At 34.7% G+C, this 15,120-nt stretch overlaps 4 protein-coding genes across 8 annotated transcripts in view; 1 reads left to right on the top strand and 3 right to left on the bottom strand.

Annotated features, from left to right (window-relative positions):
- Window positions 1-616, top strand: LOC107634375 (dynein light chain LC6, flagellar outer arm). The gene is made up of 2 exons (XM_016337892.1): window positions 1-273; window positions 365-616. Exons 1-2 carry the CDS (start codon window positions 136-138, stop codon window positions 530-532), a joined length of 306 nt encoding a protein of 101 aa, XP_016193378.1. The 5' UTR covers window positions 1-135; the 3' UTR covers window positions 533-616.
- LOC107630286 (probable protein ABIL5) lies at window positions 1,602-3,678 on the bottom strand. The gene is made up of 8 exons (XM_016333389.2): window positions 3,339-3,678; window positions 3,151-3,233; window positions 2,825-2,972; window positions 2,642-2,741; window positions 2,521-2,557; window positions 2,211-2,368; window positions 2,053-2,117; window positions 1,602-1,940 (listed from the first exon to the last, which is right to left on the bottom strand). The coding sequence occupies exons 1-8, from the start codon at window positions 3,429-3,431 to the stop codon at window positions 1,854-1,856; spliced, it is 771 nt and encodes a 256-aa protein (XP_016188875.1). The 5' UTR covers window positions 3,432-3,678; the 3' UTR covers window positions 1,602-1,853.
- LOC107630285 (proteinaceous RNase P 1, chloroplastic/mitochondrial) lies at window positions 4,342-11,206 on the bottom strand. 4 transcript variants are annotated; one of them, XR_002359220.1, is made up of 9 exons: window positions 10,787-10,935; window positions 10,491-10,671; window positions 5,976-7,552; window positions 5,806-5,895; window positions 5,542-5,723; window positions 5,323-5,426; window positions 5,104-5,172; window positions 4,794-4,958; window positions 4,342-4,627 (listed from the first exon to the last, which is right to left on the bottom strand). XR_002359220.1 is itself a non-coding variant. In XM_021118738.1 (9 exons), exons 4-9 carry the CDS (start codon window positions 7,464-7,466, stop codon window positions 4,821-4,823), a joined length of 2,091 nt encoding a protein of 696 aa, XP_020974397.1. In that variant the 5' UTR covers window positions 7,467-7,552; window positions 10,491-10,671; window positions 10,787-10,844; window positions 10,954-11,206; the 3' UTR covers window positions 4,342-4,820. The 4 variants fall into 4 exon arrangements, 3 of the variants coding, with proteins under 3 accessions (XP_020974397.1, XP_020974398.1, XP_016188874.1); XM_021118738.1 differs by adding an exon at window positions 10,954-11,206 and having other exon boundaries at window positions 4,342-4,958; window positions 5,323-5,443; window positions 10,787-10,844; XM_021118739.1 differs by having other exon boundaries at window positions 5,323-5,443; window positions 10,787-10,934.
- The window catches only part of LOC107630284 (protein tesmin/TSO1-like CXC 5), a 5,289-nt gene continuing 2,388 nt past the window's right edge, over window positions 12,220-15,120 (bottom strand). Inside the window, exons 4-9 of one of the 2 annotated variants that reach the window (XR_002359219.1) lie at window positions 14,486-14,839; window positions 14,250-14,350; window positions 14,082-14,176; window positions 13,122-13,541; window positions 12,659-12,942; window positions 12,220-12,409 (exon numbers count right to left, since the gene is read on the bottom strand). Coding sequence is in view for 1 of the 2 variants with exons in the window: in XM_016333386.2 (XP_016188872.1) it covers window positions 12,719-12,942; window positions 13,122-13,541; window positions 14,082-14,176; window positions 14,250-14,350; window positions 14,486-14,839 (1,194 nt within the window). In the remaining variant the exon portion in view is untranslated. Of the gene's footprint in view, window positions 12,943-13,121; window positions 13,542-14,081; window positions 14,177-14,249; window positions 14,351-14,485; window positions 14,840-15,120 lie in introns of both variants that reach the window. The other variant, XM_016333386.2, reaches the window with a different exon arrangement.

The raw sequence follows: 15,120 nt of genomic DNA, 5'->3' as shown, positions 1-15,120 counted from the left end.
TAAGGAGGTTACGTGTGAATTACAAAATGGTGCCATTTCATCTGCATCTATAAAATCTGTGAATTGGCAAGGCAAGGCAATGTTGGAAGCTGAGCTTCATAAGCAAGCCCTTCTGGCGGAAGAAGGAACATTAAGATGTTGGAAGGGAAAGGTATGGTGAAAGAAACTGACATGCCGTTGAAGATGCAAATCCAGGCCATGGCATGTGCTTCTAAGGCCCTTGACCTTTATGATGTTCATGATTGCATCTCTATTGCTGCTCACATCAAGAAGGTAATTAATTAATCATTAATGTACTTTTGTATTTGTGTGTGTTGATCTAATCAATAATCATGATTCATGAAGTAGCTTTTTTGATCTGCAGGAATTTGATAAGGTGTATGGAATGGGATGGCAATGTGTGGTGGGTTTCAATTTTGGGTGCTTCTTCACCCATTCACCTGGCACTTTCATCTATTTTGCTCTTGAGACCCTTAATTTCCTTATATACAAGGGAACCTCCTCTGATCTCTCTTCCCTTTCTGTAACATAGCATAGGTTTTCTTTATCATCTCAAGTGTATCAATCAAACCATAATTAATTAAAATGTATGTTCTCCTTGCTTTATTCATTTTTATTTCCTGTGTTTTGTTTCTAAGAATATGACAAGATAGGAGAATAAGACATAAATGATAGAGACACATAATTTAATATTTTTTTATTTTATTTGGTGATAAAGTAAAACAAATTATAAAAATTTAATTTATTCTCATTTTTTTCCATTCAAAAATTTTGAGAAGAAAAATATAATAATAAAAAGGGTTATGTTAAGTAACCAATAACTTTTTTTAACAACAAGAACAACGGGTCTTAAAATTTGCACAATAAAGTAAAAAAGTACCCCACCCTCAAATTATCTCCTAAACATTAATACTAGAATAACTATTCGCACACCTAATAAATTGAATATCCTATATATCAATTGTTCACATTATTTAGTATTTTTATTGTCTATCTTTACTTTTATTATGTAACTATATTTTTCTTAATAAAAAATATAATTATGAAAAATTAACAAGAATAATGAAAGAAAAAATAAAAAATAAATTGTATCACTTGTTAGTGTCGTTGTATCCTTCCTGAGAAATAAAAATTGAGACAAAATACATCAATTCAATATCTTAAGACACAATATCTCTATTTATGTCTCATATGTCAAACACGATTCTATGTGTCTGTGTCACGCAGCCTAAGAGAATATATTCATTTCCTCCTTTTAACACAATGGGGTTACTTACCATTTTAACAAGAGTTTTGTTGCGATGATATTAACAAAAGAAGAAATTAAAGAAAGATCAAAGATCGCATATCTTAGCTTGTTCCCTTGTCAGTCTCACTTGTTTGTTTGTCGTTATATCATTTATTTTCAACGAGGCCCGCAGGCCCGCAGAAAGGGATATGTATCACATTCAACTATTCAAGCGTTAAATAAGTCACAAACCAGAACGCAATTGTAAAGGGTTACAACTCACATGCTGTGAGTTTGGAATTGCAACAATTACATGTGATATCATCATCATGTATTGTAACAGAATAAACAGAAAATTGTTGGAGCAAAACATAAATTGTGGAACCTGCCACAATAAATTTTTGTTGTGAAGATATTTACCCTATTTTGTAGTTAAAATATCGCACTATTCCAGAATCACACCACAATTATACAAATATTTGCTTACTACATAAAACACTTTAATTAACACTGCATTGTCATACGTGAAGAAGAGCAGGGAATGTTTGTGATACAAGTACCAAAAAAAGAAAAGAATAACATTTTCCCTCAAGGAACTTAACAGGTGAATATGGTGTCAAGTCTTTCACTGGATTCGTCTAGAACGTCGCATGCGCCATAAGAGGTCACTACCATGCGAGGATCTTCTGTGGCGTCCAACCTTCTGGGTACTCTACCCAAAATTGAAAATCAATGATACATATTAGTGGATTACAGAGTGATCAACTTCATATTATGCAGATCAATCTACCATATGATATATTAGATATAGAGCAGGCACTCACATGGAAATGAAATGAGGAATTTGGAACTTTTGTTAAGACTTCTAAACCATCCTGAACAGGTACCACTGTTGTTTAAGACGGAATTCGGAAAGGAAACTTTTGTTAGAGAAAAATAAGAGAAAATTATGAGAACAAACATGTGTAATATCATTTGTTACCCGTGGCCAGGTTGTGATGCCCCTTATTTGAAGCGGTTGTTTGCTTCAACTTAGAAGCTGGGCATGGTTTGCAAGTATACATAAAGAGTGGCAAATCCACAAGAGCCTCTGGTACATGTTTTTCTTCAGTCTTTGGTGGATTTTGACTTTCAGAATCTCTGCATTAGGGTGCCAAAACCATAAATATCAAGCATAGATGTATAAAAATATCTTTCACATTCATAGATTAAGCATGGTGTTTCTTGATTCTGACTTGTGGTCAGACATATATTACTCTATTAGATTCGGCTATTAAGGATTGAAGTGGTACCTTAATTTGTCTTTGTTTGATCTCTCAAGGGAAGGTGCTGATCATGGAAAATACTTGAAAATAATAAATCATATAAAATAGGAATTGATTTGAAAAGTTTTGAGTGTTACGAAATACTTACGTGATGATAGATAACGTTTATGATACCTTTTCACGTTGTCGCAAAATTGCATTTTTGAAAGACCAGTTGTATGAGCATATTGTTCGCATGAGAGGAGTCTCTGTCAAAAGCATGCATAGTCTTCATTAGCAAACTTTTTTGAATAAATTTATGATTTTCATGTATCAAAGCAATAGCGCTAACTTGTTTGAGGCATTGGACTCGTGACTCAGCTTCAGAAAACGCATTTGTCTGAGAAATAAGGCCATCAAGTTTAGCTGAGACATTTCCAAGATGATCAACAACAGTGACCATTGTCTTGCGTATGTAGTCCTTTGTATTTTCCACCACACTGCAACCCTTATAAAATCCAATCAGTCATTTTCAATTATTCATACAAATTTACTTAGAATGTTTTATCAATTTGTAGTTTGTACATCTAAGAGTAAAAAAATTCACTAAACATAACAGAAACCAATACTGGAGAAAATAATGTTTGAGCATGGTGAATGTTGTATTGTAGGACTCACATGCTTCTCTCTTTGCTGTTCAGGAATGTTGCTTCGCAATACTCTGCAGCATCGTGAAGCTGAGACCGCAGCGCTCTTAGCTCCTGAAACAACCATCAACAATACAAAGATGCAACTTTTCTGAACAATTGGTCGATATGGCATTGCTAAGAGAGTATGGAATATATATGATATATATGGATGTGAACCTTGAGAGACTCGTCAAAGTGCATGATTTCTTCTACCCTCTCCTCAGCTTGTGAAGGATTTTCATAGGAACAAGAGTTCAAATTCATCTCCATGATGCAGTTACTGACTCTCTGGATGAAATACTAATTTGAAGTAGTGAAGGCACAGCTTGTAATGAAAAAGAAGCAAATATAGGGTCTAAATGCTTCTTTTTTGACCGAGAATTGTGCATGCATTGCGTCCAATTATGACAAATCAAGAAATACTATATTGTATAGATTTTGGAGGCATATGTGATATGACAGAATAGACAAACACACAACTCACAACCCCCCTTATAGAAAGGTTCTGCAGCCATGGCTAGCCAACATAGAGGATCATGACAAATAAACAATGACAGAAAAAAAAAAGACCATGTCCATTTAAAAATTGACACACACAAATTAGAACTGCTCACTCCTCACTACAGTTTGATTGTTATATCTCAGATTTTAAATAGATGCCTTGCAGTGTTGCGGTCAGTAGTAAATATTATATAATATGCATCAATTTCCGGGGCCAAAAGAAAGGTAACGCATCAATCTACCTCTCTGAAAACGATAAGAGAAACAAGAATCAATAATTTCATGTTATCTTTATATTTTGAATTGCACATGACTTGTTGGAGGGTGGAGAGCTTAACTGTGCTAGGCATAAACAGCATTAGCACGTGCAATACCTCATGTCATGTGAAATACAAATAATACACAAGACACAGCACCTTACTGGTTTCTGGTCATATACTAATACAAATTACAAAGTTCCTATGATGGGCCGTTTGGATTTGCTAGACCCAAGGCCAGCATCAGTGATTGGGCCCATTTTCTTGCTGAAGTTTTGTTAAACAGAGATTAATTTATGCCAATGAGTCGTAACTCAAACAGCAAATGTCCTCCCTTCTCGCTAAGAGATCTCGGGTTTAAGCCCCTAATGTAACTTGACCCTTCCTAAAAAAAAAAGATTATTCTATAGCAATCATGAACATACTCAGTTAATTTTCTAGTTCATAGTTCAGTATACTTGAAAAATGACAATTGAACTTCATATATGAAAATCAATGGTACAACCAGCAATCTATCCTGCAGCCGCAATTTTAGATAATATCCGAGTTTGTAGATTAGGACAACAATGCTTAAAAAATATACATTTTTGTACATTGTGATTCCTTAAGCTCTTTGCGCTTGCCAATATTCTGCTGTTGCATTGTAACTCCTTGTTAGAAGCGGTTGTAGTTGTAGGAGCTGATCTTGCAAATTCCCCTGATTAGAGTCTAATTTAAAGGATCAGAATATCATGTTATTCACCATTGAAGTGATATGCAGAGTTATTAAACTAAGTAATGAGTAAACTGATATCAGTAATTTCATTGAAACAACAATAGCCAATGACATTGTAAACTCTAGAGTTCTAAAAGGAACAATGGAAACAATATGTACGAGATACAATCCTCAGTGATTAAGCCTTCAGTTATTTCCAGTAGCCGTTGAAGAATCTTCACAAACCATGCCTGAGGTCGAGCGGGTAATGCACAACCATCTTCTCTCCGATTCATAGTTAATTTCTGTCTCAATTGGAACATGCCAGTGGCCTTGCTCTGATTCCTGCTAACCAAATATGCCATGTTATATTCCCTTCTCATTTTCTTCTCTTTACATATCCATTATTTCTATTCAGCTTCACATTTTTTAGGAAAAAACAAAAGATGAAAATATTAGCTCCTTGATGTTCTAAAGAGCTTTCCAGTACCTGAATTACAACGGAACAAGGAGGCGGCATGTGAAACTGCGGACCAGAATCAGTGAAACTGAACCGTACCTTAAATTTGAACAAGGATACTAGTGTTAGAATTATGGTAATAGAATTAATGGCGATAAATCATACCCTATTTAATCAAATATATTATACAAAAAGCATGCAGCAAGACTATCGAAACAAAGCCTTGATAGAAAAACTTTCTTTGCTCACCTGATGCCTCTCTTTCCACTTGGGGAAGAAATCATTTCCCAGAAGCTGAAATAGATGATCTCTCATCTCATCGTTTGTAACAAGTAAGCATTTAAATTTTATAGCTGCATACAACCAATACCTGAAGCAAAGGTTAGCAAATGAAGGATGATATGCATAATTTGTTGAAACTGTGAATGAATAAGTTGTTGAAATTATATCATCCCATATTGTTCTTACCAGTCATCATTTGATCCTGTAGGTGTTGCATAGAGTGCATCAGCATTGTTCCACCTATCAATTAGCGCCCTGTTGATTGGTTCACCCATTTTCTCTCCTTTGATACGACGATGATGCAAAATAATAAGGGGAAATTTTCTTGAAGGGAGCTTTTGCCGTATTCCATTAACAACAGCATTGACCTAAAGGTTTCACCTCAGAAAAAATTAATCAACAGTCACAGCATGCACAAAAGCTGAATATTTTCCACATTCAGTAACTTACCATGGATGGCTTGAATTTCCTTTGACGGAATAGACCTACATTTGCAGCATCTACTACTGCTTCAAAAGGTCCATGGTAGTCAAGCCAGGCCTGAAATTCACAATTCTATTCATTCAACTGCATCCATGTAAAATGAGACCAGAACTAAAATACATTGTCTAGTTGCTTACTTGAAATTTCTGAAAGTTCAACTTTTTCTCCCTCATCACAGCAATGGATGCCACTGACTTAGCAAAATTCTCAGTTTCAATAGGATCAAGATCAATAGTGGCTAAGTGCACTCCACAGCATTTACACATTCCATCATCTCCAATTGTTGTATGAGAAACTTCCCATTTTCCTTTTCCCAACCAACCTTGTCCATGCCAACCTCCACCACTATTTTCCATTGCTTCCTTTATTGATCCTATATCCCATCTTCTTTTCCCTAATCTAGAAGCCTGCCTACCCTTAAACCAATCAACAATCAAAGATGCAGTAGAAGGTGAGACTTTCCTTACACTACTTCTTAGTTTATGCAACACATAGTATACCTTGTCACCCTTGCCGGCTTGTACGCTTACCCTTAAGAGTGCCTCCAATTCAGGCTCTTCAGGGTAGACGCCATGGTCAAGCATGTGCTTTTCAACATCAAATGCTTTATCTATTTCTCCATTACTGCAATAGGTAGATAGAGCAGGACCATAAGACCGTAACCGAGGATTTATCCCCATGATCTTCATCTGCTTCACCATCTCAAAAGCCCTATCACCATCTCCCATGGACATGGCCATTCTAGCCACAGATGTCAATGCAGCTTCATTCACTTGGACCTTATCCAAACACATACTATCATATATTTCGAACCCTCTCTGCAGTGCATATTTCTTGACATCCTCACTAACCATAATTCCATGATCTTCTTGTCTGCTAGAGCTAGAACCATCTTTTGCAAAAGGGTTTGCTGATTTCTCAGCAGAATTCAAAGCTGACACCAAGACTTCACTGTCTGAAGCATAATTCAAGTCTGCTGAAACATTGGCAGCTTCAGTGGCTGATGAAAGCAATGCATTCAAAGTTCGAGAACCGGTTCCACTTTTAGCGGGTCGAACAACACCAACAGCAGCAGAAGAACAAAGATACAAGAGAACGGTGTAATGGTGCTGGCCCAACTTGACCCCTTTAGCAAGAGCTGAGTCATATAAGGACAATGCTCCCATCACATCCCCTCTTTTGGAGCACATATCAAGAGCAACCCGCAACTTCAACTCTGCCGAATCTTCATCTTTCTTCTTCCTCTTCTTCTTATTCTTCTTGTCCTTCTCCTCCTCCGTCATGTTCACCAGATTCTCCTTCTCCTTCTCCTTCTTCTGCCATCTCTCAGTAACCGCTTGTCTGCCACTACTACTATCACTCAAGGTAGAGGAAGAAGAAGCGGTTCTGTCTCTGTAACCACGTGTTCTCCTATTGAATCTGGTGTCAGTGTCAGCTTTCACTGAGTTTCTGGTTGGTGTTTCAACTAGAGATTTGACCGAAGAGTAGCCAGGCCCGGTTTGATGATGTGAAGAAACACGTGCTGTGAGTTGGAGGGGGTTTCTAAGAGGAAAGGAGGAAGAGGAAGAAAAAGAAGAGAGGGAAAATGAGAGAAGGCGTTGGGGTTGGAGTGTGTTGAAGGTGGCCATGTGTGGCTTTTCCCTTCACCTCTCCGAGCTTTGAAGGTGATAACGAAGATTGGGAGAATTGAACCGGTCAAGGAACGGTCAAGTGACTGGTTCAACCGTTTAAGAATTTAACCATGATCGACCGATTTAATAAAATATAAAATAAAATTATTAAAAATATAATATAAAATTTTTAATATTTAAAATCAAAGACTAATATAATAGAATTTAAAATTTTACGACTCCCATAATCACTTACTTATATTTTATTACTAAAATTTCACATTTAAATCTAACCATCAAAATATATAATTAAAAGAAAATGAAAAATGCACATAAGTAGTAGAATAAATAAAAATAACCCAACAATCAGTCATCAGAATAAAACAATCAAAATTTACAACTTGGTTGACTCCAATATGAAGACGAAGAGAAATAGAGGAGTTCACTTCACTTCCGTGCCCAATTTTGATTTGTGAGTGATAGAGGTGTGCATGGATCGGATGAAATCAGGTTTGATGTGATCTAAATTTAGCTCAAAATATATACCGAGCCTATTTATTAGACTCGAATTCGGCCCTAGATCTGATAAAACCTATATATTTTCGGGCTACGATTATACCGGGTAAAAATCGAGTAAAAACCGGGCCGTTAACATTAGATTACCTTGATACATTCTTATAAGCTAGCATGTGAAAATATTCAAATTTCCAAGATTCCAACCATTATTTGACATAGTAAAATTCACTTAGAAAAATATAACAAGAACTAACTCTTCTCTAAAATTAAAGCATAACCATAATCAATACTAATATTGTCTAATAACACCAAATATTTAAATCAATACAAATAATATAATATTATGCATTAGTCTAAACTCTTATGCAATTTAAACATAAAACATTAACTTATAGTCTTATAATAACTAATAACACAAAATATTAAGGTTTACCATACTTATATTTCACATAAAAATAGCCATCATCCGTCACTAGTAACAAAAAATATTAATTGTGTATGATGATCGGGCCACTGGATCGAATTCAGGTGACCCGAACCATAGTCCGGATCCGACCTGAAATAATGATCAGATCTATTTTTGAGACCCTTACCTAACCCTAAATCTGATGAAATCACACCAAAATAGCCCTTAAAGTGTTCGGTACCGTGCCGGATCTTCGGGTTGGACGGGTCATACCCACTCCTAGTGAGTGACATTTATTGCTCACTACTAATTAACATATCTCTCTATATTGTACTACTATTATATACTACGACTTAGAGTAATCATCCTAATGCAACACTGGCCATGTCATAGAAGCACTATGGCTTCTTAGAATGCAATTATGAGTTAATACTCAAAATGTTTCACAAAATTTAATTTTTGATTCAATTTAATTTTTAATTTTTAATTAATCTAAATTATACTCTAAAATTTTAAAGTGTGACTCAAATTGACTCTTTCTATTTATTTTCGTTACAAAGAAAATGACGTAACATAATTAAAAGACATATTTTATTGTTTGTGCTACAATATTATTTTACTCATCTTTTCTTTTTCTTTCTCTTCAATGTCTGAACCTTCCACTGTCTAATTATCACCATCCTCAATCATATATTTTCAATCCTACTATTCTCATTACCACCACTATCACCACCCTCTTCCTTATCTCTCCCTCATTCACCACTCCAATTTGGATACAGATTCCTCATTTCTTAAATTTCTGAGTTTAAATAAGGAAGATAATGTCATAAGTGTTGCTTGATAGACATGATGTCTCTCATGGTTATTATAAAGTCGATGTCTAAAACATCTTGAATTTACATACAGAAAATGTTTTATTAATAGGATAAGCTAAGAGAAAGATGTCGAAGAAAAAGGGCAATGGATTAGTGAAGGCAAAATGCAAAAGCTTATGTTAATGAACTAAATTTAATCCTTCTATTCCTAGAACAGAGTATAGACCTCGGATCCGGTTCATTCTTTGTTTGCTTTCGTTAATGTTTATGACCTTGTTAGATTTCTGTTTGCCCGACTGTTTGTGCTTTGTAGTTTGATATAACTGAAAATAATACAATACTCTATTACTCTCTCTGTTTATTGCTGATAACGTCGCATGCTGGTAACATTGCTTTGTAGTTTGATGCAACTGAATTGGAGTGATGGATGAGGAGGAGGGGAGGACGAGGGTGGTGTGGTGGTTGTGATAAGGGTGGTGGAATTGAAAAGGTATATTTGAGGGTGGTGGCATTGGGGTGGTGGGAGGTTTAGGCATTGAAAAAGAGGAAGAAAAAGAGAGGGAGGAGTAAAATGACGTCCTTTAAGTACAAATAGTAAAACAACGTCATTTAATCGTGTCACTTAATCGTGTCACGTCATCTCTTGGATGACGGAAATGAACCAAGAGACCAACTTAATAATTTAAGTCAATTGAAAATTAAAAGGCTAAATTAAGTTTGGGGTCAAATTTTAAAGGTTATTTTGAGTATTATTAACTCCTAAAGATATAAAAAAAATTATAATTTCTAAATTCATAAACATCAAAATCTTTATAATTTTAAATATGTAATAAACATAATCATCAACCAAGTTTTTTGAAACAAAATAATAAAATAAACGTTTAAAATAAAATAAATATTGTCCAAAATATATAATTAAATATCTTCAAGTTTCTAATAAATCAAACATAAAACATAATCCAAATTATAACTTAGAACATCTTCAATTATTATCTTTAATTACAAAAAAAAATACAGACTCGTCGAGAAAGCCTGCCCCACCCCACTAAAATCTATCAAAGTTCCCAAATTTGGTGATGCGAATTAGGCGAATTTTTTAATTATAGTAGTTTTAAATTTTTAGCCTAATTCACTTTTTTTTTTTAGCGAATTGCACGGTCAACTCAATGAATTTCGGTCCATTTGTCACCTCTAGTGCTTGCAGGTTGCACTTGACAAATGAAAAAATTAGTAATACAAAATTAAAATAAAAACGAAGACCAAATAGAGAAAGAAATCAACAACCAGGTGAAAGTGCATTAGTACCTGTGTTCCAAAGAGGGAAATGCAAATCAAACCCAATTCATGAATGAAGGCTGTAGAAATTAGCCACAATTCCATCATTTTCCTTAAATTTAGTCGGAATTCCAAATATTCCAAAGCTAGAGCCACACCTTGAAGCCCTAAATGCACTATTTTTTTCAATTCCATAGAACCAGGCAACCATCTGTGCACCAAAATTGAAGCAAAAACTACATTGATTATAAAAATAAATTAATTAATTTAGATTTACATTATGATTTCTTTCAAAGAAGTTCCAGAGCTAATTAAACCCAAGTTACCTTCTCCACTTAACAGAATAAACCCAATGACCATCAGCAAAGGATGAAGAACCTGCAACTATTAGATCATTTAAGAAAAAGTAAATTCTTGGAATAGAAAGTGTAAAGAAAAAAAACAAAAAGTAAAGAGGAAAGAGAGTGGTGATGTGAGTGTGTGCACTGCATACTGCATAGATGAAGTCTTGGGAAAGAGAAGAAGGGAGAAAGATGGATTTGATTTTTTGGCAAGGGCCCAGAAAAGGACAAGGAGTGCAACTGCAGCCCTGAAAGTCTTGCTGCAAAAGAGTCAAGTGCGGGACGGCGACCGCGAGCAGAAATGAGGCGACGACGACAGCGAGCGACGCCGGCGACTGTGGAGCTGGTCGACGGAGAGTAGTTCCACGAATGTGGGGGTGAGAATTAGAGTGGGTTTAGCGGTCGGGAGTTCGGGGTTTCGGGTTCCTGATTTCAAATATTTTTTTTGTAAATTATAAAACGAGGCCGTTTAGAGTATCTCTGCAGACCGGTCATACCCTCAAAAACCGTTCCGATTCATGCAATTCAGTAATTCACCAATTAACTACCAGTTTGACCGGTTTTTCATTGATTTTTTGTTAAACATTTTTTTTTATCACTGAGTCAGTTAGAAGACCAATTTTCGGTTAATTCAATTGAACTAACCCGTCTAATTCAATTTTCAGAATCATGGTAATATGACTAATATCTGATAAGCAGTTAAAATGACAAATATGTCCCCCTCACTTAAAATGGTAGGTTAATCACTATGATTTATACTGCTATTATCATCCTTATTTAGATAAAATCAAATTACAAGGAAAAAAAAAAAATTCGCAAGTGTGAATCCCTTCATTTAATATAAAGGGTCAATAACTAAAATTAATACTGCTATTGAAAAGTTAAAAACTGATATAAATTGTAAAAAAAATGAATGAACTAATGTTGTTGGTGAAAATTGATATATAGTGTTGAGTAATAATGAAATATGTATATGTCTATTGCTCCAACAATAATAATACTGTATAATATATTTTCAGAAACATTATGTTTTAGATATATCATTTTTTCACTCGAACAGTTATTACTTATTAGTAAATTATCAGTAATATATAACTAAATACACAATTATCTAAAAAAATTAGTGAAGCATAACAATCAGACCCCTAAAGGCTAAAGAATACAAGTGAAACAATTAAAGTTAGCATAAACTTTAGAAATATTCTAAAAGTAGTCGACATGTCAGAAGAATTTTTCCCTCTTATTACATATCCCGCAATTGAGTAAAAAATCTCAGTAACTTGTTCCTAGGTAAATATTTGAAGGTTGGTCGATTTCAATAATTTATTTTTTTAAGGAAAGAAATAAGAAATAAGAGGTCAGCGACTCTAGGTAGTCAGTTATTGTAGGAGTGCATAGCTAAAATTTAAATGCAAGGATTGTAGGCAATACATCATTTTATATCTTGAGTTCAGAGAATACAACTACATAATTATATGAAACAAAATAGATAATACAAGATCAGTTGTTGAACTGTACGTAACAAAACCGCACTTATAGTGTGCTGTAGGCCAAACTGTAAGGCTCTAATATTTGAACAATAACAAATGAACAAAGCCCAGAAAAGCCCTAAAATGAAAACAAATAAGTTAAATATGAAATTAAAAGTCTGGAATTCACAAGCTATATTGATTCTAATTAAATAATTAATTCAGATATATATGAATGGATAAGAAAATAAAGAAATTGATAAAAACAAAAATTGATTCTGGTTAAAAATCAATGGCCTGCCTGTATGCTTGACACCTACAGTCCTACAAAGCTAAGTTAGAAAAAGAAGAATGACATTAACTTTATATTACACAAGTTCTAGCATACCTCAAAATACTTCTAATGGTATTTTCTGAACATCCTTCATCCTTGTAAGTTAGATTCCTTTCATACCTCTTTTTCACCATTTTCAGGAACAAGATTACTATGGACCAAAGATATTGAATTAGTCAAATTCCTACTTGTCGCCAGAGGATGAACAACAGCTTTGGCAACACCAATTTTAGTGGCTCCTTCATCTACTGTCTCAGTTCTAGCATTTTCAGTGCCATTGACCACTGGGTCCCTATGACTCTCCAATTCACTTCTGGCTAATGAAGAATATTTTGTTTCTGTTCATGGGAATTTAGATTAGCCACTTCTAACGATAAAAATAGGTAATGAAAAACAGAGATAATATTCAATCTATAAATTAATATGAATATATATTCTCCACTTCAGAAAATTAGAATATTTCAATAGTCTCCACCACAATAAGTTAATAATTCCTTTTTCCCTAATATTAACTTACCATTTATTTCTCCCATAGTGATAACTCTATTAAGAAAATCTCTGAACTTTGTCAAAACAATCTTTTCTTGCTCTGCATATAACTCAGTCATTTTTTGTCCACAAGGCAATTGAGAAGATATGTTACAAGTGTGAGAAATTGGCTCACTAGGAGAGACAGCAGTCATAAACATTGTATCATGCTCATCGCACATTAATGCTAAAGTTCCAGGAGACATTGGCCTCCCTTTGAGGACACCAACACCGTCTGAACTAGAATTATCTGGGCTGACCTTATCTATTCGGTTCTCACTTGAACAATCACCAGACGTAGCTTTCTCAACATTAGTTCCCTTTTGGCTTGGTAACTGTTGTTGAGTTGAAGAAGCAAGGGAAGTTTCTGTCTGATCTTCTATATGTTTGTGCATTATATTTTTCTGGTCTGGTTAAAATAATAACGGTAGTTGGTGAGAGGAAATTAATCAATAATTTGCATTGACCATTCTCATATTATTTGGTAAATAACAAGAAGCACCAATTGAGCAGAAACTTAGCACGCTCTAGCCCACAAACTTTAGTTCAAAGTCTACATATAATAATATCGGGGACCATATTTACTGGTGAATTTACTACTGAAATTTTCAGTAAATAACAGAACCAGTTATCTTGCTGTTTTTATTTGGCAATTGAGGGTGGTGAATAGACATTCTGAACCCCTTGTGATTAAAAACCTTTTGTTATTCAGTTGTAGTTGAATTTAGAGCAACCATTTTAACAAAATTCAATTTGTAAACACAGATTTGGCCCCATATATAATTGATGCTAACTGATTATATGGAACTACTCCGACTTCTAGAAGGAAAGTGAAGAGATTCCTCTTCAAATTTACTACCAATCTACACACAAAAAAGATGAAAGAAAATACAATGGTCTTTCCAAACCTGTCAGGAAAATTAGTATCGTGACTTAAATGACAAGTTACCTGTTACTGTCTTCGCGGCTTGTCCAGATAGTAGCACTAGGACTGAACAAAGCTCCTTCAAGTGCTCTGGTTGTAGTATGTCTGCCAATACAGACCTTCAAAAAAAAATCTAAGTTAACAACTAAATTGATTACAAGCATCTTCATTCATGAATATAACTATCCCTACCGGTATATAAATTTTGAAGGACCTAATGTTGCAGTTCCAACATGAGTACTAGGGGCAGGAGAAAAGGAGGAGGAGGGTAAAGGACCTTTGACATGGTTTGCCTGGTGAACATTAAGAAAATATTTAGTTATAAGGTTGTAAGTATATAAAATTCGAGAGCAACTTCTTTTTTTTTTTCAATTTTTTTTTAACAAGAAAAAGTCTCTGCTGCTTCTCATACTATGATAAAGTTCTACCTGTTTTCCTAGCTTTCCAATGGATGGATCCTTGGCTGTTGGCACAAAAGAGAGTTCCTGACCTTTTCTTTTCTTTGATACTGGCGGTGATGAAAAGCCAGAGGAACCGATAGCACCAGTTATTGCAGCATTTGCTGCTTGCTGAATATATGTCATGTTGATATTTTGATCTCCATGGAACAATGCTTGTCTCTCTTCACTTCCCTCAAAATTCTTGCAATCCATGCATTTACAATTTTCGGAACAAAGAATGTTGGCTTGGAAACACTCGCAGTACTTCTTGAGGCAGCCAGACTTTTTACAATGACATCCCTTATTGTGCTTTCCCAATATAACAACTTCGCCAGCATCCTCCTACATTATTTTGAAGTTCACAAATAGAGAAATAAGAAAACTTTAGAGCATAAGAAATTAATAAATATACAAAATAAAAATTCAACACAGTTTATGATACAAACCTATAACATTTGGGGTGGCCCAAATAACAAATACAAAATAGGTTTCAATATCTCATTATATTTGAGTGAGCCTAACTCAACTCCAAAGACTAGCTCATGAGGTGAGGATACCCAAACTTAAAGGCTTTTCAAGTCTTATCTCTGGGCAATGTGAGACTCTAACAAAGACCATATCAT

Source organism: Arachis ipaensis, chromosome B03, assembly GCF_000816755.2.
Source record: "Arachis ipaensis cultivar K30076 chromosome B03, Araip1.1, whole genome shotgun sequence".
In the NCBI taxonomy this organism is placed as follows: domain Eukaryota; kingdom Viridiplantae; phylum Streptophyta; class Magnoliopsida; order Fabales; family Fabaceae; genus Arachis; species Arachis ipaensis.
The sequence above is the reverse complement of the archived record's forward strand: the minus strand, read 5'-3'. Positions and strand labels throughout refer to the sequence as shown.